This window comes from Pogonomyrmex barbatus, unplaced genomic scaffold, assembly GCF_055798465.1.
Source record: "Pogonomyrmex barbatus isolate J1 unplaced genomic scaffold, ASM5579846v1 scaffold10, whole genome shotgun sequence".
Lineage (NCBI taxonomy): Eukaryota > Metazoa > Arthropoda > Insecta > Hymenoptera > Formicidae > Pogonomyrmex > Pogonomyrmex barbatus.
Window position 1 is genome coordinate 7,670,248 of NW_028297099.1, and position 25,306 is coordinate 7,695,553.

At 35.5% G+C, this 25,306-nt stretch overlaps 4 protein-coding genes across 12 annotated transcripts in view; 3 read left to right on the plus strand and 1 right to left on the minus strand.

Annotated features, from left to right (window-relative positions):
* Positions 1–1,543: 1,543 nt before the first annotated feature.
* LOC105426645 (N-acetylglucosamine-6-sulfatase) lies at positions 1,544–8,535 on the minus strand. Of its 2 annotated transcripts, none has more exons than XM_011637956.2 (9): positions 6,838–8,535; positions 6,560–6,619; positions 6,282–6,485; positions 5,271–5,432; positions 4,222–4,392; positions 3,717–3,918; positions 2,837–3,135; positions 2,348–2,464; positions 1,544–2,274 (listed from the first exon to the last, which is right to left on the minus strand). In XM_011637956.2, exons 1-9 carry the CDS (start codon positions 7,057–7,059, stop codon positions 2,128–2,130), a joined length of 1,584 nt encoding a protein of 527 aa, XP_011636258.2. In that variant the 5' UTR covers positions 7,060–8,535; the 3' UTR covers positions 1,544–2,127. The 2 variants fall into 2 exon arrangements, with proteins under 2 accessions (XP_011636258.2, XP_011636259.2); XM_011637957.3 differs by lacking the exon at positions 1,544–2,274 and adding an exon at positions 2,561–2,653.
* Positions 8,536–8,670: 135 nt separating this feature from the next.
* Positions 8,671–16,981, plus strand: Zn72D (Zinc-finger protein 72D). 2 transcript variants are annotated; one of them, XM_089070381.1, is made up of 11 exons: positions 8,671–8,830; positions 9,163–9,326; positions 9,810–10,151; positions 10,540–11,106; positions 11,227–11,940; positions 12,036–12,327; positions 12,422–12,609; positions 13,648–13,796; positions 15,106–15,201; positions 15,280–15,400; positions 15,663–16,981. In XM_089070381.1, exons 1-11 carry the CDS (start codon positions 8,781–8,783, stop codon positions 15,944–15,946), a joined length of 2,967 nt encoding a protein of 988 aa, XP_088926507.1. In that variant the 5' UTR covers positions 8,671–8,780; the 3' UTR covers positions 15,947–16,981. The 2 variants fall into 2 exon arrangements, with proteins under 2 accessions (XP_088926507.1, XP_088926508.1); XM_089070382.1 differs by having other exon boundaries at positions 10,651–11,106.
* A 1,888-nt stretch (positions 16,982–18,869) lies between these two features.
* Ubi-p63E (Polyubiquitin-63E) lies at positions 18,870–22,109 on the plus strand. Of its 2 annotated transcripts, none has more exons than XM_089070388.1 (2): positions 18,870–19,030; positions 19,897–22,109. In XM_089070388.1, exon 2 carries the CDS (start codon positions 19,903–19,905, stop codon positions 21,961–21,963), a length of 2,061 nt encoding a protein of 686 aa, XP_088926514.1. In that variant the 5' UTR covers positions 18,870–19,030; positions 19,897–19,902; the 3' UTR covers positions 21,964–22,109. The 2 variants fall into 2 exon arrangements, with proteins under 2 accessions (XP_088926514.1, XP_088926516.1); XM_089070390.1 differs by lacking the exon at positions 18,870–19,030 and adding an exon at positions 19,465–19,619.
* A 151-nt stretch (positions 22,110–22,260) lies between these two features.
* Positions 22,261–25,306, plus strand: part of LOC105426688 (uncharacterized) — a 49,614-nt gene continuing 46,568 nt past the window's right edge. For 4 of the 6 annotated variants that reach the window (XR_016137873.1, XM_089070374.1, XM_089070378.1 and 1 more), the window contains exon 1: positions 22,261–25,270. The gene's annotated coding sequence lies outside the window, so the exon portion shown is untranslated. Of the gene's footprint in view, positions 25,301–25,306 lie in introns of all 6 variants that reach the window. The other 2 variants (XM_089070376.1, XM_089070375.1) reach the window with 2 other exon arrangements.

Consider the following 25,306-nt stretch of genomic DNA (forward strand, 5'->3'; position numbering starts at 1 on the left):
TGAAAAGACAGTTACCGTAAATTCGGAATCAGATTATCTATCATTCGCGAGGATCTATTTTTCGAGAAGCATTACCGTGTAGAATTTCACAAGATACAAAAGTTGAAGATGTTCCGCAGAGGAGATACGATCGAAAGGAATTTTGCATTGCGAAATTGTAAATTGACGATTGTTAAAATTAGAATTTTGCAATTGCGTTGTCTTCCTTCAAATCTCTACTCTCTACTCGTATTTGTCCATTCAATTTCGCAGAACGGAATTCTTCTCGCGGCTCATTTTAACTCATTTATTTTCCAAGGAAAAATGGATCGCGAAATTGCAAATCTTGCGGAATAAGTCCCGGTTTCCTTTTCTCGGCTCTGTCGCCGAGAATGCCGCAGCTTCGCTAATAACGAATAATCTCAAAGACGATCTTCGCGCACGAGGCCGATAGATTCGCTGTAATGCCATCTGTGCAAACGATTAAACGGGTCCACGGGCCCGTGGCTGGCTACCACTGTAGTGGTACCACAAACATTTTGACGTTCATTCACATTACGTGAAAGAGCTCTCACGCTCCTTGACACCGAAAGGGGCGAATCTAGGATGCTTTGTGCTTTGCCAGCACTCATCAGCCTTTCGTTGCACTTTGAAGAATATTCGTGCATTCGGTGTCTAACTATTCTTCGTGTACACATCGAGAGATACACGAAGGTTTCATCCTTCTGTGTACAATAAACTTTTTTATATATGTTTATGATTATAAATATACATCTAATATAATCTATAGATGTTATATAAATATCTCTTTATATTGTTTTTTTCTTTTTATACATATTCACGTTTATATGTTTTATTCAAAATTTGTATTACATATATATATATATCAATTATTAATGTATATAATTTATGGTATTAAAACAGAAATCTGAAATCCATAAAAGATGTTAATAGAAGGGACGGGAGGGAGGGGGAGTATTATTTCTTCATATTCATCTGCGTTATGCGTGAATCGAAATAGCTTATATCGCTTACAAGTGAAATAATAGCTCGAGCAAGCTAAAGTATATCGAATAGCGAGGATCGTTGTTTCACGCGCATCGCTGCAAATCCTCCGAAGGAACCAGAAACGTTTTAGCAATATAAATATGTACACGTCCGATATAGTCTCTCGCGTTCTGTCTTCGACGCTCAGCTTTTTTTCTACTCTCCCTCATCCCCCTCCGCCGCCCTCTCTTTTCTTCGCGAATATCGCCATTGCTATTCAGATATTCGAGACTCTCTCCGCAGGGCTTTAATAAAAATATTTGCTTAGAAAACAGTTCCGTCGCGGGGGGGGGTGCGTCCCTCCCTCTTGCATGCGAGCGCAAGGCGAGTTATTCTTATATCCTGATTCGCGGCATATTCTCCGACGGCGATTTCCATAAATGCAATAATTCGAAATAAGATAACTTTCGGCGCTCTTCTGATCTAGGACGATGTATAGGGTGATTCTTAATTATATCATCAATACTTTAGGGGATGAACTTTGAACTAAAAAGAAACTGAGAAACTTTCGTGAACGTTCGTTTAGGCTTCGTTTTTTTGATTTATGTATGTACATACATAATATACAATTTATATTTATAATTATATATATAAAAATTACATTTTATATGCATATTATTTATGTAAATTTATTTCTTTTTAAAATAATTAATTAAGAATCTAAAGTTATGTCGAATACACTCCCAAAATAATCATATAGTTATTAAAATAGAAAATTTATGAGAATTATTTCCACAAAAAATAATATAAAAATTAAATTTGATTTAGTTTTTTCGTATCTTTCGAAAAATTGTAATTTGAAAGTCAGATTGAAGCAGATCGCGAATTTCATATTTCAAAAGCAAACCTTTTATCGTTAAGAAATCAATGTGCAAGAAATAAAATAATTTAATTAGTAACAAAAATAAATTCACATAAATTTATTTATTTTAAAGTGTCGTTTTTTAATTAGAACTCGTGACTTGACTTTATCATACGATAATTATTGTAATAACACACGAATATATGACACACGGATATATGAATGTATAAAGATAATTAATGACATAAACATAAACATAATAAATGTAATAAATGTAATTATTTTGATTTATATACTGATCATGTAAAAACGCATTCCTCATTTCGACACACTGCCATTCTTTTAAGACGCTTCCTGAATTTGTGTCTCAATCCTCTCTTCATGGTGTATCCGATATTTATCATTTGATATTCGTCGACGCTCATATCATAAGCTTCATTGAATCTCTAAAGAAAATAATAAAAAAATCTCTAGTGCATTTTTAAAACGTTTATGAATGTTACAAAATGCAGATAATACCTGATCGTCTTCGAAAATACAGAAGATATTGTTGAAGCTTGGCGAAACGCGGCGAATGCAACTGAATGTGTTGTTCGCGGCATCTTGACACTTACATGCCATTTCTTTCACGCATAACTATAGAAAGATGAAATTAATCCTCAAATTGGACATTATTGATATTTTATATCTCTAAACTATTTAGAATATTTAGTTTATCAGAAATTATGTTACCTTAAAAAATAATTTTCTTTTCCTTTTTTAAAAATTTTAATCATATTGTAATTTAATTGACATTTCAAAGAAAATGCGTGATTTTTCAGAATTCTGAAACAACATTTGAAATACCTAATACTTCTAAAATGATATAACCGAACATCAAAAATCATATCCAGAATTAGAGTGCCAAAAAAAAAACTGTGTCCACTTTCAAAATTAATGTAATAATCTTAAATTTAAGATTAATAATTTATAGGAATAAATATACATTTAAAAATTTTTGCAACTTACTGTGACATTCAAATCGTAATCGCTTGGGCAACCGGACGTCGTAGCTTCGTAGGATCTCTCTCCTCTATATTCTATTAAAACAGTACGATCTCGCTTTTTATTATGTTTTGCATTAAATAGTGTCGTGCCATCCGATGGATACTTTATGCCAGCTATGTCTAAAAGCGTGGCAAAGATATCTACGCTACTGACTGGCGTGGAAATTACAGACGGTTCAATTCCTGGACCAGATATCAATAGTGGGACTCGTATATCTGTTTCGTAAGGTTGACGCTTATCCATAGGCATGCTGAACTGACCTAATAATACAAGCCTTGTACAAATGTGTAGAAAACACATAATCACAATTATAAATATAATTTAACTCAATTATATAGTTTAATATTCTTCTCTTTGTTTAACATTCCTTGTTGATGTTAAATAGACATTGACTTATCATGAGCGACCAATATCTTCATTTGTGTGTGTGTGTGTGTGTGTGTGTTTTAAAATTATTATTAAAAATGTATAGTTTATACGAAATATTTTCCAAATTTGTCGTAACAAACGTATTAAAAGAATATTTATATATAGAGCTTTTAAAATTGGGAATGAAAATTTAAGATGGCACCATCTACTGGAAACATGAAAAACAACACGCCGCACGACAAAATACGGTAATGGAATATGATAAAATAAATGATTTATTTTTACAATAAAATGTTAAAATTGCTCAATGCTGTACTCCTATATTTTCTGAAGAATTCTAAAGTCTTCAATGTCTAAGCGATTATAAAAATAAGGGTAAATCCAGTTTTTTTGCTTCCTTACATGTTTTCCATTACATGTTTATACTTCGGTTAATATTTAACAATATTGAGTGTGTCATTAAATCACCTACCAATGTGATATCCATTGTCAGAGGTGTAAATAAAATAAGTGTTGTTCAAGAGATGCTGTTTTTCTAATAAATTGTATATATCTTTGACGAGTTCGTCAACTGCCAACAAAGTTTCCCATCTTTTCCTGTATATCTCGTCTAATTTTGGTAATATACTATCTGGTAAAGGAGTTGGAGCTTCCCTAACTAACCAATGTTTATCCTGTTTTTTTTAAGAAGAAAGACTAATTAAGTAAGGTCTGTATTCGTGTATTCATATTTAATAGAATTACTTATTTATAATTCAATTTATTATATATTTTGATACTGGTATTATAATATATATTTTATATATGTGAGTATGAATCTTGAATTCTTCAAATATTTTTCATATTACATAAGATAACAGATAGAACTATATATGAATTCTTTTTTAATTTTTAATATAAATCATATGAATTATTTTAAAGTGAGAATTTTAAAAATTCGGATGATTTCAAAAAATAGCGTAATCAAATGCTATAACCTGATGTATGGGCACATTAAAATTTGGTGTTCTCTTAGCTTTCGTATCGTTGTATCTGCCGTTATGTCTGTTGGCGGGTGTAAATGGCGCATGGGGAGCTGGAGGTGCTAATACCATAAGGAAAGGTTGATCGCCAGAATAGCCTTTGATAAAATCTGTAGCCAAATTATTCTAGAATATATAAATGGTGGTTTTCTTATCGTTTTAACAAGTAACAAGTAACGCAAGTTCAAATATAGCTACAAAGTTAAAAGATGAAAGAATATTAAGTTCCTTTTTGAATGCATGATAAGAAGAGCAAAAAAATGAGTGTTATTTAACTCAAACGTAGTGAGTAAAATTGCATTTGTACCAATCTTTCCCACCTCTTTAAGTAAACTTTTAGATTTAAAAAAAAAGCTCGGTGCAAATCCAGTGAGAAATAGTTATAATTAATATTAATATGCATTTTCATCACTTTTCAACCAGTCGAATTTCATCTCTATTGGGTGTAGTAATGTCTTTTTTTTTTAAATATATAATTATAATTCATGATTGACATTATTATTTTCATCTCGTATTTCGTGCAATCCGAATCATCAAAATTCATATTTTTTACACATGATCGGCATATAATTATTATTATCTTGTGTAGATCAAAATAAAAAAAGAAACATGAAAAAAACAAGTACGTATTCTCGAAACTATTTCTACTTTACTCAAAAAAATTTTTCGTTGATCCAACTAGAATTCTATATATTACAATATATTACAAAATGTATGGCTGTTTTTTTTGTATCTGCTAAAAAATTGTTTGTTGATTTGTCATCTTTTCAACTGATCATTTTTTACTGAAAGTAAGTAATTCATCTTGATCCAGTTTCTTCTTTAAAAAAGAGTGAGAAACTTGATATGAGTGCAATCATCTTTATTTTTACCGAATTATTTTCTTTAAAAAAAAATAGAGAAAAACTTTATACAAATGCAGTTCTACTCGCTACTCGCTACTCAATAAAAACTGAATAAAACAAGACTTTTGTTCTCGATTGAACATTTTCACATGTACTCACAATCACGTCGGTAAGGTAATCGCTCGGGCTGTCACCGTACTTTACTTCGGTACCGTTTATAGATAACGAATAATCGTAATATTTTGAGTTTCCTATAAGACCGGCCCACCAGTCCCATCCCACAGGCACATGTGCCGCTCCGCCGACTTTTTTGTTTCCGTACTGTTATATGTGCATTCATTTTTTTATTTAGTTTAATCATCGCAAGTAATAATTGTGAAAGAGAAGCAGAGAAGATAAATGATTAGTTGTGGGTTTTTCTATAAATCTTAATGAAAACACATTGTTTTGCGTAAAAGCAAAGCATTCAAAAAATTAAAATTATCATTAAAAGAAAAGTAAAAAATCTGTAAAAAGCAATTGAGCATTAAAAATAAAAATTAAAAACTTTTCAGAATTAAAAACTGTCGATAGAAGCGATAGAAAACAAAAATATATAAAACAAAAATAGCATGTGAATAATTAATAGTAATTAATTTGAATCACTTTACGTGGGAATAAGTTACAAACTTATGTAAAATTACATACTTAATGAATCAATTAATTAGGTTATTTTAAATAAGTTTGTAACTTATTCTCTCGCAAAGTGATGTAAATTAATATTAATTATTCATATACTATTTTTAATCTAATTTGACTGAAAATAAAACTTTTAATAATCAATTATTCTTTTCATGACATCGAGGAAAAATTAAAATTTTTTTTATAATTTTTATTATAAATCTTTTTTTATTAGTAAAAAGAGAATCGAACAGATGCATTTTTATCAAAGTTCAAAGTAGTTTCGTAAACTAAATATTTCCTATGCAAAAATTAAAACATTTTAGCTAAAAGCTTTAATTTGTAAGTGTCAGAAATCTCAAATTTTCAGATAAATAATCCTTTTGTAAAAGTAAATGCCAAAAAATAAAAAGCAAAATTATTTTTGTTTATTTGTAAATTATGATTGTTTTTAAATATAGAAGTAGATTTTTTTCAATCGACTTGAGTATTAAAAATCTCTCAGTTTACCTGGTTCAAGTATTTTCCCGCGTAAAATGTCTTATATCCGACGAGTTGCAAAAGAGTGGCGAATGTTGCCGGCTCTCGAAATTGTTGCCATTGCGTACTACTACAACCACCGGCGATAGAATTATTCACTGTTAGATGATTATGTTGATATCGTCCGGTCAAAATAGAAGCTCGATTGGGACAACAAACTGGCGAGGCTACAAACTGACATGGCACAAACACGTTACAAACATAAAATTCGAAATGATACATTTATTTCCATATTTATATAAACTTACACAATTTGCAAATGTAGCACCCTGATGTCCTATGAGATTCAGCACATTTGTCATTGGCGTCTAAAATTTATAAATTAAATCAAAATGAGCATACACATTCAAAGTAACATTTTATACAATACTTTTTTCATTAAAATAATTTTTTTCTAAATTTTCTTTAAATTTTATTCTATAATTTCATGCAAATTGTAGTCTCTTCTATAAATTTGTCATTTTAAAATTTTATCTTTATTTTATCTTTTTAATAATTTCGAGGAAAATAATATTAAAGACGTTACCATGCCATCTAGAACAGAATCTTGATCATCGGTAACAATCAGCACGATATTTTTAGACGCCAATGACAACGACAAGTAATTTAATAGGAAAAAGAAAAATGCTAGATGCATTTTGATTGATATTGCGAGATTTTCCGATAGAACGTGAGAACTATAGTGATAAATTAACGATAAATCGATATAATTTCTAGCTCGCCGCGACGAAATTAGATGCCGCCGCATCTAATTGGCATTTTGCCAATTAAATTTGTAAAGTATTTACGGAATCTTGTTAATTTTGACACACAACATGCGAACGAATGCAGTATATACCGCAGAGATCGAAGTTACGAGATTACTGAGTTTACTACATTACTACTGGCTTTATTTCTACATCATATATTTATACATCGTCACATTATTTTATCTTTGTTTAACATTTGATGAACAACAAGGATAAAATGATATATGGCGTTCCTTCTGATCACGTTGCAGTTGGACACATCTTTTCATATTAGTCAGCTTAGAAGTTTTCTAGTGAACCACCTATCAGAAGATCTAATATTCAGTTGACCAATCGGCAACGTGAGACATCGGGCGCCACTTTTCGCACATATCATTGATGCGCCAATGAAATATTCTGACTAGTGATCCACTGGAAAATTCCTAAACGCCGGCCAATGTGAGTGGATGTGTGCTACTGGAATGTGCGCTATTTCTTCTTGCGTACAGAACGCGGCAGAAGTCTATATTTTATAGTTATCATGAAATTTGCGAAAAGTTTATTTCACTTTGCACTAAATTATGTAATCTTTTTGGAAAAATACTTTTGGAAAAATAGTTTTTATTTTTGAAAAGATAACGGAAAGAGGATGGAAGTTACATTCAAAATTTAACGAATATTCCTTAAAGTACAGATTTTATTCTTAAGAAAGAAAAAAGTTTGCAAATATAACAATTTTTCGCAGGATCATGCTTACTAGAAATTATGCTAAATTTTGATATAAATGTATTTATGCGATAATTGTATTTATTATATTATTTTATTGACTAGTGCAATTTAATATTATTTCTCAAGCAGTGCTTTCCAATCATTTGATTATTGTGACTGCGTCTGCGCGTTGCAATCGATTCGTATTATATTATGGATAACAAAAGACTGATAAGACTTAATTCTTTATGTAATCTTATCGGCTGAGAAGATTAAGATGATTGTCGGCGCGGCCGATAGAGGATGTTGATGAAAGAAATCGGAGCCTCTTCGGCGCGTCGACGTTCACTTTCGGACTTCGGGTACGCATACGGCCGAACAAACGAACACGGCCGTTGCGCGTATCGTACAGCACGCACGCACGCACGTATTCACGCACGTACGCACGTACGCACGCACGCACGCACGTTTTCCCATCGGCGAATTTTAAGTCCTCTCCCGCGCACGCCGTACGTATGTTATATGCGCCGCACCACGCGGCGATGCGACACGCGGACCAGCCGCAAAATTGTCGAGGCGAGCTCTCTTCACTACCAAGCTTCAGTATCCCCGGCGTCCCGGAGAATAGCCGAAAGGCACACAGTAAGTTTTGTGAGGCTCGACTAAGATATCGTATATTTGTTTGGCCCGGTCGTCCCTCTCCCCTCTCGCGTGCGCGTCGCTCCGCCACTCTCTCACCATCCTCCCGTTCATCAATCTCGCGTGATTTCGAATGCTATAGCTCGCTCGGCGACTTCCGCGACGACGGCGGAAGACAGTGCGCGGGCGCGTCGTATATTCGCGCGGAAGTGCAGTTCGGGCCGCGCGCGCCGTCCGGTTCTTGCGGAAACGACCACTGAGGGCGCGCCGCTCACGGCCGGCCGGCCAATCGGCGCGCGCGACAGCGCCGCCGCCGTTCTATCGAGTACGCTCGTGGCACGCCCTACGACTTCCTCCATTGTCCTCCTTTCCGAGATTCTCTCCGCGAGGAAGGATGGCCCAGAACAATTATTTCGGCTTTACTCACGGTGGAACGCAATATGGGTACGAATTCGTCTGTATTATCATTCACTAAGTAGTTAATGTTAAGACAAGCGAGGATACGTGGCTGTAAGCGCACGCGTCCGCGTTAGTGATAAGAACCGGTCATGTTTCCGACGACGGCATGCTGCCTGAGCGGCCCAGCCGGCACGGCAGCCATTACTCTCATCGTGAGATTAGCGTCCGTCGAGCGTCTTCCCTCGGGCCGCTCGATTTTCCTCGTGCCTATCGTCGTCCGCGTTGCCGTTACGGGTCACGATTTCTCGCGTGGACGCTCGACGGGCCATCGCATGTCCGCAGCGTGATAAATTTGCTTAACGTTGTTTCACGAATAGGGCGACCAGTGCCGCTGCATATCAGACTGGGCAAGCGGGATACGCGGTAACCCCGGCGGCAACTGCCGCTACGTATACTCAGCGACCCGCTGCCGCTGCTGCAACTGGTTACGAAACCTATCAGGCAGCTGCTGCTGCAGCTGCGACCGGGACAACCTATGCAGGTAAGTTTGATTACACGGAAGTTGCACACGGACCTCGTGGGGTCGCGTTCGGCGATCGATCGTTGGGATTTTGATAGACTTTGGAATGGACTTTGTGGATATAGAACATTGCATGAACAATCCAATTGTTGAGCACAGAGCTTTAAATATTTAATTAAATATCTATATCACCAATTATATATATATATATATATATATATAGCACATATACATGCACATATACATACTAATGTAATGGAAAATGGAAATGTACTGATTGGTTCAGGTGTAGTGAGTGGAGTTAGGTTTGCACTTTTTTTTTCTATGGGTCTTGTACCTTCTGTTTCATTAAGTGACCGATTGGCCATTGGGAAAAAAAAAAGCTTTATTGATTTATTTACTATATACGAATTACAGAGAATTTTTGTTTATGTATAATGAGTAATATTTTTAAATATGAAAATGACAGCTATATCATATACAATTATATCATTTTCCTTGTAGCTGCCAATCCTGGTACTGTAGCTCAGACTTACGACTACGGATACGGACGAGCTGCACCAGCAGCTACATACGACGCGACTAAGACCTATTATCAACAACCAGCAGCTGCTGCAGCAACTTATACTACTACTGAAACACACTACCAGGCTGCAAAACCTGCTTATAGTACAACTAGTGCCTATACTGGTACTGCCAGACAAGCGACTACTACTGGACAAGCAAAGACTTACCAAGCATCTAGTACGGCATATCAGCAATCAAATCCCACACAGAGTGCTACTTATTCATCAGGATATACAGCTCCAGCTACACCTGCCGCTACTCCATCAACTGCAACAAATAGTAAGTATCTGCCTCTTATATATTTGTCTTTAAATATTTTCGGTCCTCTCTTGACCACTAACTGTGACGTAGGAACTAATAACATGAAATTGATCCTCTCACGATGTATGAACGAAAATGTGGAAAAGACAAAAAGTTTGTAAAACTCTGCTAGCATTCTCGAGCGTGATAACGGTTCAAGGATTTAGCAGAAGTAAAAAAAATTTCTTTTTAGCCGCTTGTAAGTATGGAGCGGACTTTCGCATTCATCAGTGTTTTGTTATGGAATCTTTATAATTCGTGCTTCGATGCATCTTGAAATGAATAATAGTAAAAATTTTGTGCCGCGCAAAAGTACAAATTGTTTGGAGCCCTCCAAAGTTTGAGGTTTCAATTTCATTTCCCTTAGAAACGGCGAGTACAACGTATTCCGGCTACGACGCAGCGCTATATAGCGCTGCGACTATGTATGTAGCCCAACAGAGTGCAAACAGCAATTCCACTAACCAGAAGACTGGAGGTTGGCAGGGCTACGGACGAAAGGGATTTGGAGCTGGCGGGGGAGGAATGAAGGCAATGCGGCCCAAGCAGCCTCCTAAACCTCAACAACTACACTATTGCGATGTCTGTAAGATCAGCTGCGCTGGTCCACAAACCTATCGTGAGCATCTAGAGGGTCAGAAGCACAAGAAGAAGGAGGCCTCCCTGAAAGTGCCGCAACAGCCCCCCGCGCGTGGAGCAGGCAACAGTCTTCGTTGTGAGCTGTGTGATGTAACTTGTACTGGAAATGATGCTTATGCTGCTCACATCAGAGGTGCTAAGCATCAGAAAGTTGTCAAATTGCATACTAAGCTTGGAAAACCTATACCAAGTGCGGATCCTACTGTTCTCAATCCGAAGCCAGCAGCAACTACAAAAACTACGACAACTAAGAAACCAACAGTCACAGCAACGCCCAAGATCAACTTTGTTGCTTGTGAGTATTTTCTTGTTAAAATGAGATATTACCAAAGTTTAATAATTTTTATAAATATTTATAAAACTTATCATGCAATTTACAACAATTTATACATTATCATTTTGCAATATATTTTAGCTGGAAACTTGGGCACGGTAAATCAGAATCAAACTGCAGAGGTTAAGCAGGAGGAGCCAACTACTGAAGAAACTGTAGAAGAGTCTACAGTTGACGAAAAAGACATTCAGCCAGTTGGCCAGGAATACATCGAGGAGAACAAATCTGAGGACGGAAAGATTATAAGTTTCAATTGTAAACTGTGCGAGTGTCGCTTCAACGATCCCAATGCCAAAGACATGCATATGAAGGGTCGTCGTCACAGATTCGCTTACAAGAAAAAGGTCAATCCTGATTTAGTTGTTGACATGAAGCCTAGTCTGAAACAGCGTAAAATGTTGGAGGAAAAATTACGTAGGCAACAAATGCGTGACGAATATCTACGTCGCAGAGAGGAAATCAATCAGTTGGGACCTATGGGACCCATGATGGACGAGGAGATGATGTATTGGGAAGAGAGACGTCGCTACGAGGAAGAATGTGAATATTACGAATGGTACCGACGATATGGACGCGGTCCAGGAGCTCCGCCGATGCCACGTCCATTCCAAGGACCACCACCTATGATAATGTTCCCAGGCCCTCAGAGACGACCTGATTCCTCGGACGATAAGCATGTGTTGGCACATCATACTACAATTTATCCTAAAGAACAAGAATTGTTGGCAGTTCAGAAAATAGTTTCTCATACCGAAAAGGCGTTAAAGTTTGTGTCAGATGCTTTAGCTGAAGCTAGTGAGTATATTCTTATTGAGTATACATTCAAAATATCTCTCTCTCTCTCTCTCTCTAATTTGAAGAAATATATGGATGTACATTGTTATTTGCAGGTAAAAAGAATACGCCTACCAATTCCAATGCAACTACTACAGCAACAGCAACGTCTGGTACACCGCAAGCAAATGCCGATGCATTGAAGAAAGAAGAGGCTGACAAGAAGAAGGCAACTACCCCACAGAAGGAAGACGGCAGCGATGGCAATCTTTTTTCGTTCCAAAAGGAAAAAGAAGATTCCAGGATACTTCGTGGTGTTATGCGTGTTGGAAACTTGGCTAAAGGATTGTTGCTTTCTGGAGATAATCATGTTTGTCTGGTTGTTTTATGTGCAGAGAAACCAACCAGGTATTTCAGATGATTTCCTTGTGATATAGTGATTGTATTTATAATCGTAACTTAAAAAATCCTAACTTAAAAAAAAATCCATTTATCTTTACAGGACATTGCTCAATAAAGTTGCTGAAATTTTACCTGGTGAACTAAAGAATGTAGCTCCCGAAGAAACTTATAACGTTGGAAAGCATCCGGAATCTGCGGCTTTGACTGTCTCAGGGGGTACGGTCACTGTCAGTGTGACGCTTACCAGTCCTCTGATGCGTGAGACACCCAAGTCGACTGCAGCAGCAGGTGATTTCATTGTTTCGCATTTTTATAGTGGCCAAGAAAAGGATAACTATGAAGGCGAAGCGGGGTTTTTTACGAAATTGTGCACCTCTTTTATTTTAATGCCGTTTTCTTGATCTCTGCTCTGCAATTTGTACATTTAGTTTGTTCTTTTCATGGCCCAGAAGATTTTCCGTAAGTTTTTTTAAGCACCAGGATGATGCGGGGCAGCCAAGGACGATTCGACGGTTGCCAGTGTACATACGCTCTAACATAAAGTTGATTTCTTTTTCGATATACTTGCGTGTTTTAGTGTGTCCACGACAGAGTCCTCTTTGTAGAATACAGTTTTGACCATAAGAGTATATCGCAATACGATACTCGAACGATATTAAGACAAATTTCACAGAAAGAGAGAGCGTAAACTTGATACGGTTAGACATCAGTCGCCAATGTCGCGCGTTATTTCGTTTGTAGTAGCTACTTTTTGCTATATCTTTTTAAGAATGAATATCTGAGCTACAGTCTTCATCGTCGAACGATACTAACGAGAGATTTCATTGAACGTGGACACGCTTGCGATAGGAGGAAACAACGCTGAGGCAATCTTAAAACTATGGACTTTTTGATCATGCATAAAAAAAGACAGAAAATCCCTCTGACTGTTATCGAATGCTGTACGCACATTCTGCGATGTGCATTACGTACCTCTGGATTTTAACCGACCATTCTATTGGCATCGGTGCTACCTACCTTTTAAGCGGATAGAGGTGACACTACCGATGCTGATAGGAATCGTCGGACGTTCTTGAACGGCACGTAAACCATCTGAGAAAGAACGTTTGAACGGGGGTGAATTCGGTGCATTGCAAACGTACTACATTCGATCAGGCTTATATTTCTTTTTTCATGTTGGCATTTATCACGGTATAGACCACAATTTAAAGGTGCTTAAGTTGAAACGAATATTAATAGAGAGAGGGAATACCTAAAATCTCTGGGCATGATCAAACACTCTAAGTGTTGTCTAAGCGTGTTGTGCTTTCTTTGTTGGAATCTCAGATAATGCTGGACAGCAGCAGCAGGAAGCTGCTCAACTGCAAACAACGCCCGCGGCCCCGACTGTGACGAAACCAGATCCACCAGATGTACTTCCCAAGGCTAAGTGTTTGGAGGCTTTAGCTGCACTCAGGCATGCCAAGTGGTTTCAGGTTTGAATCCATCAACTCTCAATTCAAGAATTCGAATTGTCGGTGCCACATTCTTGTTTGGCGCTATGTAACAAAGCATTTTCTTTTATTTTCTCCTGACAAAACGTGAGACGCGTGCAAGTTGTCCTTCCTCTTTCTATCTTAAAACAATCTCTTAAAACAGAAAAAAAGAAACAAAAAAAAAAAGAAGAGAGAAAGCAGTCTTAGAAACTTCCAGCCTTGTGACGGTTTTATTTTTTATCATTAACCGACCCATCGTTGACACGATTCTGTCTGAATTGCTTATTTGATCATGTTCGATGTTTCTTGTTTTATATCCGCTGAATTTTTGAACACGTGCCAGTCGGCCTTGCCCACTGTATATTCTCTTCCGAGAGTTTTGGATTTTACGTTTACATCTCGGGCTACATTTATTATTATGTTTTGAAATGGTCCGAAATAATTTCGAAAAAAATGGGTAACAGTGGCATTGTCGTTGCATACGTGGAAAAGAAAAATAATTGTACATCGAACATACGGTCAGATATATTATCAGGCAAGAAATCTCGCAAGTAAGCAACATGTAAATGTGTATCTCGACAGTCACATACAAATGCTGCTAGATGCATTTACATTTGCTTTGCTTTGAATCTTCAATATCCAGAATAATAGTAACCATTCTGCGAGACGTCTCAATTCGAATATAATTTATTTGTGTCTTTAGAATGAATGTGATTTTCTTTATTTTTTCTTTACTAACGCAGATCGCTTAATTGCTTTACGATTAAGCGTAATTCATTATTCTGGATCGTCCTTAATGCGTTGTAGCCTAGGCTGCGTCTGTTCTAGGTCTGTCTTAACTTGAAACTAAATCGACATGTCAATACAGCTTTTGTGAGATTATGTATTTCGTTCCATTTTTGTATTATAACGATTTCATGTGCGTTAACTGCACAACTTTGGAGATTAAAGAGACAGACAAGCACAAACACACAGTAGCGCGTCATAAGTGTACCGGGTGTTTCTGTAAATTAAAGTCGAATCCTAGAGTTGCTCTTTGAGATATGCACACTTTCCTTGACACATGAGCTCTAGTTCTTTTTTTTATTGCGATAGGTGTTAACGCTTAGGAAAAAAAGATCGATAAACACCCGGTAATATTGATATGGGCTAATACTATTAGGGGCATTAGGCACGAGGCTGGGAGGATAGCTAAAGCCCACACAAAGCAATCGAGGGGTAGTTTAGGCCGTCTTATCTTCAGAAGAGTCAGTGCGTCATTTATTGCGTATATTAAATCATAGTTTTTGAAATGTTTATCCTTCAACAGGCTAGAGCTACCTCGCTGCAAAGCTGCGTTATGGTTATCCGTATAATGCGCGACCTATGCAATCGTGTGCCAACATGGGGTCCGTTAAATCCTTGGGTTAGTATATAATGTATTTCTCATTATACATATATTTCGGTATTTCTACAACTTCTTGAACTCGTTTTCTTAAAATAGGCATTAGAATTATTGACTGAGAAAGTGATTAGCACTGCTGGAGGTCCTCTTAGTCCTGGAGAAGCTTTAAGAAGACTTCTGGAATGCGTAGCTGGAGGAATATTGTTACCGGGTAGTCCAGGTAATTTTTTAGAATCTCTACTTTGTCATACTTGAACTGATTTTCTATTTTGAAATGATGAAAAAAGATGACGAGACTGAGTATATTGTGGAGGTGATTGTTGATCTCGAGTGCAAGTATTTTGTTCTCCCGTATCATAATCATACATTCCGCGATAATACGGAGATGTTATCGGCAATCTGATCAAAATTTTAACGATATTATTGATCAATTCAACAGTAATGTGCAAAAACCTATTGATGTGAAATATCTTATTGCTTAGGACTGTCCGATCCATGTGAGAAAGAACCAGTTGATGCAATAGGCAATATGACGTCCCAACAAAGAGAAGATATTACCGCGTCCGCGCAGCACGCGTTGCGATTAGTAGCGTTCCGCCAGATCCACAAAGTCCTTGGTATGGAGCAATTGCCGCCACCGAAATTCAAAGGACGTTTCGCCCGAAAGCGAAGACGCGACAACAGCAACGGAGAAGGCACGGATAGCGAGGCTTCGAAAAAAGACAAAAAGGCAGAGGAGATCAAAATGGAAACAGACTCCAAGTAGATCTATAAAAAAATTCATGTTACGATACGAGAATCTATTAACTTATCTAGTATAAGAAAACAGTTTTTTCCGCCGTGTCAGTTGCTTGTTTAGGAAGAGAAATATCTTCGGGCAATCCGAAACTAGGTGATGCTTGTCATGATTTTTAGAATATGCATAATTTAAGAAATGATGGAATTAAAATATGAGACGCGTTTGTCAAAATACAACAGCGAACGATCTTGATCTTCATATCTTTGTTATGAATTTACTTCGTAGTAATGATAATCGTTTTTTTTTTTTTTCCTGATATATTCGACATCGAATATTGTAATCTGTCTATTACAAAGAAGGAAGACAGCGCTATGTTAGGCAAAAGCTTTGGGTTGACTAACTTGATGGCTTTGATAGAAGTGATGCGATTAGTTTTGAAAGAGACTTACATTGACGAAATTGACGAACGCGTCTGTTAACGCGATCATTTAGAATTATTTCAATCACGGCGGATATATGAGCAAGAGGAATCTAAACGAACGAGTGGTAGATTGCGACGATGGACATTTATAAGTTTGAAGTTAAGGGTAGGCAATAGTTGCATTGAGATTTGTGTGTATGTGCGTGTGTGTGTGTGTGTGTGTGTAGTCAGTACATATAGGAAATATATCCCCCCTCTCTCTCTCTCTTTCTTTCTCTTTCTCTCTCTCTCTCTCTCTCTCTCTCTCCTGCACAAAGCTGCAACCATTTACGATGTATGCTATTGTCACATACGTGACTCGCGCAGAAAATAGCGGCAAGATATTTATAACTCGATAAATTTGGATGCTTGACGATACCCGATGCGGAATAAGTGCACGTGTTAACGGTTTTCATTTTTAACACAACATTATAAATCGGTTTCAGTTTCATTTATAAAATTTCAAGCAATCCTATCGAATTGAAATGTTTAAATTTTTAAATACTGTCCTCCGTTTAAAAGAATTTCTTTTGACTTGTGAAGATTTTCTGTTCTATATTTTCAAATGATCATTGAATAAAACAAACATGTGTACGATGCAACTGTGAACTTAGTAATACTTCTGACCAAAAGGTTTAATATTCTAGTTTCCCTGACATTCCTTTTCCTTCCTGTTTCAGCATTTTGTTTACAAGAATTTCGACTTACAAGTAGCCTGAATTTGAAAAAAGGCCAACGGGCTAATACTTATTTATATCATTGTTTTTCGAACTTGAGTTATCCTTAAGTACACATGTTTTTATTTTCTTCGTTGATTATCACATGTCGGGTTTATTAGATTTCTATTGATTCTGTTTGAAATTCAATATCTTTTTACGAGAAAGAAAAATAATTGCTCGATCGCGTAATTACATATTTTTTTTACTTGAGAAACAAAAAAACATTTGAAGACAAAAAGATATATTAATATCTTATCTTACTTCCGAGTACAATAGTATTGCGTCAGTTTGAAAGCTGTCATCGAAACTGTGACATTGCATTTATGATTTTGTAATTCTATGAATTCGATTCTGCGACATTTATGATTTCGTGACCAACGCGTCCAATTTATATTGAATGAAAACCGAAAATATACTCTCCGACAAAGAACAAGCACTTGAACAGTATATAAAGAATGTTCAGCGAATATTCTTTTATGCCTAAAAAAATCTGAATATGTATATATTCCTGTTTATTATTTAAGGAATAATTTATTGTGTTTAGCTATAAATAACTCAATCCAAGGACTTTTTTTTAATATAACGTTTAGAGAATTGCGCTATTTCGCGTCATTGAGATCTCATTTACAGTATTGAAAGAAGAAATATTATAAGAAGTGAACGGGAATCATTTTTTCGAAAGCTGACCTTAAATAAAAAATTACAATAGTTTTAGTCTCTAATAAACGAGGACAAAGGTGCATATACGATGTTGCAAAAATAATCATATTTCTTTCGTTCTTTAAACCAAAGATGATAAATTATAGACAGGTACTAGTTAATTTAATTTTTAATTATTAGATACGAATTATATCTAATAAATAACTGTCTTAAATTTTCATTTTTGCTTTATTAGTTTTTTAATATTTTCACTTACATTCAACATTTTTCCTACCAGTTTTGAAAGTCTATAATATATGTAAAATAAATTATACAAATTTAATATCGACAATGTATATCAAAATGTAACTTTGTATATTTTCAATCATCTGTGTTATTTCTGAGAGATTGAACATTATTAATTTTCTTAGTTCTTTTCTAGTACATACATATAATATAGTCAATAATATTCAAAATATACTCTTTCAAATACAATTTTTTTAAAGAGCTCAATTATTTAATTGTTTTATCTGTTGATAAAGTATGCCAGACGATATAATGCCTTAAAAATGACTCACATCTCGATTTTAGATTTTGTGTTTTTTAGAATTATACACAGGGACAGAAATGCCTTCTCATTCGCAATTGCATATCGAAGCATACTTGATGCGGTTATTCTGTCTTTTTCATATTATATGATATTGTGTGATCACGAAAAGAGACGGAATACATGCACTTAAGTATGCTTTGATATACTTTTTTCAAATCTTAAATTAACAAAGCGATCTTGAAAGTGCGTAGTAAAATTATCTGAATTATCGGTGAAATTTATATATTAATAATTGAATTATTTCTGACGTATTTAATGCAACTGTGATCTATTGTTGGGATACACATTCATATTGAATGTATATATTCTCTCAGTTTTGGAAGAAAAAGCTGTTTAAAATAAGATAATTTTGCAACATCATGTATGTATATATATGTATATAGCAGAGTCATAGAAAGCTCTGGAGGATTCTTTATTACAAAGTCGATATGGAATTACGAAGCGCGTCATACTAAACGCGTATGACGTACGCGAGTCACGAGCCAATCGCTGACGTTGTCAACGCTTTTCGGCCAATCGGACGCAACACTGAGTCATACGAGCAAATACGGTATAAAAGCAAAGCTCGCGACATTTGTGGCTCAATAGTCTTTGTGAGGTCGAGCAGAGAGGATAATTTTGACGTTTCAAGGCAGTTTCTCGAATCGTCTGAGTGTACAAAGCAAGAAGCTTTCGCACAAAAGGTATGTTACTTATTTGTCAATATAAAATCTCGAATATCAATTTTTAGCGACAATTCAATCGAAATACTCGCGAAAACGGGATTTGGAGATTTTTAATAATAGTATATAATCATAATAATAATCGGAAAATTGTTCGATAAATTACGTTTAAGTTCTCGAAGAGGTATAATTGACATTTCGATGTTCGTGTCGTAGAATTTGCGTGAATCGTCAAATATACGTTCCCGCAATATCGATCGTTGTGTCGAGTCTGTTGCTAGGCGGAACAGACTGCGAGCCGCTGCACTTGGCATATTATTGGTTAATATATTTCGAGATGTCGAAAAGTTGGTTCGTTTCTGCGTATTAAGCATGTAGAACACGAAAGAAAGAACCTTCAGATCGATACGATATCGCGTTTATTATTACGCATCACTTGTGTCTTCTACGAACCGTGACATGGCGTCGGATCTTTTTTGCAATGTTAACGCAGACAAAATGGTGGCTATTGATTTTACTGCGTCATGTTCTTAGAACTGCTGGCAACCGACGCCTCTTTCTCTTCAGCTATTACTGATACAGTTTCTTACACTATTTGTTGTCAGTGAAGGTAAATGTGTTATCTATTCGAAAATCTATTAATTGTTTGATTTTTTTTTTACCCATGACACAATTCGTGAATAATTGGAACGGAATTGGTCTATAAAACTTACTCATTTTATTGTTAGTAAAATTTCTCGCACAATTCATTTTTCTTCTTTTTTTTTTCATTGTGGAGAGAAAAACCGGAAAAGATGAACAAAAGCAAAAAATTTAGCTAAAAAAAATAAGTCTATATTTTCATATGATAGAATATCTTCCATATAAATGTGAAAATTTTATTCCAGAGCACCATGCAGATTTTCGTGAAGACGTTAACCGGGAAAACCATAACTCTCGAAGTTGAGGCTTCTGATACTATCGAGAATGTAAAGGCAAAGATCCAGGATAAGGAAGGCATCCCACCAGACCAGCAGCGTTTGATTTTCGCTGGAAAGCAGCTTGAAGATGGACGCACCTTGTCAGATTACAATATTCAGAAGGAATCCACTCTCCATTTGGTTCTCAGATTACGTGGTGGAATGCAGATTTTTGTCAAAACCTTAACGGGAAAAACCATCACTTTGGAAGTAGAGGCTTCAGATACAATTGAAAATGTCAAAGCGAAAATTCAAGACAAGGAAGGTATCCCACCAGATCAGCAGAGGTTGATCTTCGCTGGAAAACAACTTGAAGATGGTCGCACACTCTCCGACTACAATATTCAGAAAGAGTCGACCTTGCATTTGGTGCTCCGTTTACGTGGTGGAATGCAGATTTTCGTGAAAACGTTAACAGGAAAGACCATCACATTAGAAGTTGAGGCGTCGGACACAATTGAAAATGTCAAAGCTAAAATTCAGGACAAGGAAGGAATCCCTCCGGATCAGCAGAGATTAATTTTTGCCGGCAAACAGCTCGAGGACGGTCGCACACTCTCCGACTACAATATTCAGAAAGAGTCGACCTTGCATTTGGTTCTTCGTTTACGTGGTGGAATGCAGATTTTCGTGAAAACGTTAACAGGAAAGACCATCACATTAGAAGTTGAGGCGTCGGACACAATTGAAAATGTCAAAGCTAAAATTCAGGACAAGGAAGGAATCCCTCCGGATCAGCAGAGATTAATTTTTGCCGGCAAACAGCTCGAGGACGGTCGCACACTCTCCGACTACAATATTCAGAAAGAGTCGACCTTGCATTTGGTTCTTCGTTTACGTGGTGGAATGCAGATTTTCGTGAAAACGTTAACAGGAAAGACCATCACATTAGAAGTTGAGGCGTCGGACACAATTGAAAATGTCAAAGCTAAAATTCAGGACAAGGAAGGAATTCCTCCGGATCAGCAGAGATTAATTTTTGCCGGCAAACAGCTCGAGGATGGCCGCACACTCTCCGACTACAATATTCAGAAAGAATCGACTTTGCATTTGGTTCTTCGTTTACGTGGTGGTATGCAGATTTTCGTGAAAACATTAACAGGAAAGACGATCACATTAGAAGTTGAAGCGTCCGACACAATTGAAAATGTCAAAGCTAAAATTCAGGACAAGGAAGGAATCCCTCCGGATCAGCAGAGATTAATTTTTGCCGGCAAACAACTCGAGGACGGTCGCACACTCTCCGACTACAATATTCAGAAAGAATCGACCTTGCATTTGGTTTTGAGGCTTCGCGGTGGTATGCAGATCTTTGTAAAAACACTCACTGGTAAAACGATCACTCTGGAAGTCGAAGCATCAGACACAATTGAGAATGTCAAAGCTAAAATTCAGGACAAGGAAGGAATCCCTCCGGATCAACAGAGGTTAATTTTTGCCGGAAAACAACTCGAGGACGGTCGCACACTCTCCGACTACAATATTCAGAAAGAATCGACCTTGCATTTGGTTTTGAGGCTTCGCGGTGGTATGCAGATCTTTGTGAAAACACTGACTGGTAAAACGATCACTCTGGAAGTCGAAGCATCAGACACAATTGAAAATGTCAAAGCGAAAATTCAAGACAAGGAAGGTATTCCACCAGATCAACAGAGGTTGATTTTCGCCGGAAAACAACTTGAAGACGGCCGAACGTTATCCGATTACAATATACAAAAGGAATCAACTTTGCATTTGGTTCTTCGTCTCCGCGGTGGTATGCAGATCTTCGTCAAGACTTTAACAGGAAAGACCATCACATTGGAAGTTGAAGCATCGGACACAATTGAGAATGTCAAAGCTAAAATTCAGGACAAAGAAGGAATTCCTCCTGATCAGCAGAGATTGATTTTCGCTGGAAAACAGCTCGAGGACGGTCGCACTTTGTCCGATTATAATATTCAAAAGGAATCTACACTTCACCTTGTACTTCGGCTTCGAGGTGGAAATATGTAATTCCATAATTGTGATCTCTGCTAAATATCTTGTTGCACTGATACTTTATTATAATAATTTTTATTACAAATTTTTAATTTTATTTGTACCTGGAAGTCTCGCGTAGCAAGTTTTGACAAATAAAAGAATTTATTTGCGAAATGTAATGATGTGTCTCATCTTATGGCCTTGTCATTTTATAATCATTCTATTGTAAAATTGCTTTTTAAATATATTATAATTATTTAAAATTTTTGTATTACATTATGTAATGAAATATCCCATATAATTTGAGCTTACATAATAACTTGAATAATATTTAAAATTTATTGATAGTGAATCTTACTTAAACTATACTTAAATTTTTTAAGATTTTTTAAGATTTTTTAAGATGAATATAAATAAGAATGAGCAAATTATAAAAGCTAATATAAGGATCATAGATTTGTATTATTTTATCAGTAAAAATAATTGATTTTACTAATGAGAAGCTTTTGTTGATATTTTGATCTATGCACTATTAATTTATTTTTCATATTTAAATTAAAAATATATATAATCGTGTAAAAGGATGCTGTTCAGAATTTGTAGTTTTGCTTGAATTTAGATACCAATATGTGTGTTGATATTCATACTTATCTTTTCTTCTCCCTTCTTTTTTTTATTGCGATTGATATGATTGATTTCAAAGACGAGATTACTTTGAAGTGAAATTGTTACTTATGTTACGTTTGATACATATATTTAGAACATTATAAATTTATTTTTATATGTTATTATTTTACACATGTTCATGTATTTTTAATAATTATATATAAAATATATATTTTATATAATTAAAAAGGCAATAAATTTGGGAATATGACAAATAGTATCTAAACAAAACTACAAATTCTGAACAGCACTTAATGTAAAGTAAATAAAGAAAAAAATTGCAGGAAAAATATAAAAAATATAACTGAGAAAAATAAAAATCTGGGAATGGTATTTATAATTTGGTCTTATATTTATAAAATCGTTTTAAACATCATATCATGTTGAGATATATATTTCATTGATATACATTTAATATCATCCTAAGGATATTTTAGCGACTGACAATTTTTGATGAAAAACTTTTCTTTAGCACTGACTGATGGCGCTAGTAGATCTTTTGTTGAATGTGCTCTTCTAAAAAATATATTTTTATATCAATTTTTGAGACTTTGAGAATTGAAAAGTCATAACTTTACAAAAAATTGTTGATCTTTTTAAATCTAATTTTTATAAAATGTATTGTAAACTAATTAATGCAAATTTTGTTTCTTTTAACGGAGATTTTAGAGACTTGATAAATATACTTTTATAAATATACTTTTACTTTTAATCGATGAAAAGAAATAATGGTTTCGTTTACTTAAAATTATTCATAAATATTATAACTAAAACGCTAATTTTGCAAAGAAATTTAACAGTTTTTAGTTTATTCAAATATACAGCAAAAGAATTTTTATTCTAAATGTGTATTTATTATAAAAGTAGTTAAATACTAGTTCTTATATATAAAATACTATATCCTAAATAAATATCATAAAAAGCCAATTACTAAAGAAAATGTTATTAATTTAAATTTTATACTTTTATTTTTATAATCGATAGAATCTGTTTTTACACTTAAAAAAAGCAATATTCTCTCTTACAAAAGCCACGTAATACTATTTACTAAAAGATTTCACGTACATATACACGCACACGTACACGCCATCCAAAACTTTGCAATTTAATTTTTATTCATACATTTTTATCTGTAATAGAAGAAATCTTTTTATAAAAGGATAAAAAGACAACTTTCTCTTACATAAAACTCGCTTAATAATATTGCGATATAAAAAGCCACTTGATGGAAAGTGAGAATAATTATCAGAGTCGAAAGATCTGGAAGTCCGTCGCAACGCGTTATCACTCTCATCTCATTTCCGTGGACGAACCAAAAGCGGTCGTCGTGTAATTGTTAGTGATACTGTGTTGTTACGCGTTCCACAATTATTTGTGGCGCGCGTATTCGAGCGTGGCGAATGGTAAATTAAAATTTTCGCGCGTCAGCCAGATGCGAAAGTATTTTTTTTTTTTTTTTTTTTTTTTTTTTCGTCGCGGAATTCGATAACCACCCATGGCGGAAAACATGTAATTTTGCCGATAACATATTTTTCTATCGCCTTCATCCCATTTCGAAAAAAATAGTTGTAGCGTGACTATCGTCCATGAAAAAATGCGAATTGGAAGGTGTAAAAACATGTTATTTTTGTTTACCTATCTCACACTAATTATTTTGCGCCATTCGAATTAATTGCAGCTGTATACGAAAGAATTAATGAAAAATTGATTTACGAAACGATTTAAATTACAAACGTGAAAAGATCACACTGCAAAATATATGATAAAAATAGTGAATAACAACAATAGTGAATCTAACAACTTAGTTAAAATATTTTTAGTTCGGACTTTCAGAATAAATTTTACTCTAAAAAAATAGTGAAATTGTATTAATACTCATGGGAATATTTTCCTGATGATTTCTACAAAATAAAAATTTCATTTAACATTTTTTTCATGTGAGTGAAACTCAATTTTTTGAATTTAATATAAAATAATAAAATCTAACACAACCTACCTAACTAATTAATATACTTTATATAGTTTATTTATTTTTAGAATAAGAGCTATTTTAAAAATGATAAAATCAAAATTAACGTTTCTCGTGTTTAAAAAAAAAAATAAGAATTTCAGCTAAAAATTTTTTCTTTCGAACGATCAGCGAAATTTTTCATCCACCAGTTAGCTTAAATTAGTTAGTTGAAAATTTTAACTGTCCGGATCTTCAGAGCGTTCTCGACGTTTTATTATTTCCTTTTTGATAACTATCTCGCTTTCGGTGACCCATACACGACACGACGTCACGTGTATGTGTACTAGTGAGTGTATTTATGTGCAGTTAATGGTGGAAGAAAACGTTATCTACAGGGAGGCGGGCGAGCCGCAGTTCGTGTTCATACGTTCCATTCCGTACGCCCAATACGCCTTGTACCTTAGGTAGGGCCGAGAGAGTTCGCAGAGAGAGAGAGAGAGAGAGAGAGAGAGAGAGAGAGAGAGAGCCGTGGACTTGCAACTCAGTCCAACTCGGTCCTTCGAACTGCGTCCCGGCGTGCGTGGCGTAGCGGCATAACCGACATCGGACACATCATCCGCGTGGTACTCTGCGCTTCCCTGACACAACAGATAAGCTTCCCCCGTTGGGCACAACACTGGTGGTACACGCATCATTTCGTATAGAAGCTTCAACGGAGAGACGGTGGAATTTTATTTTATCTACTATTCGGTGGTCCGC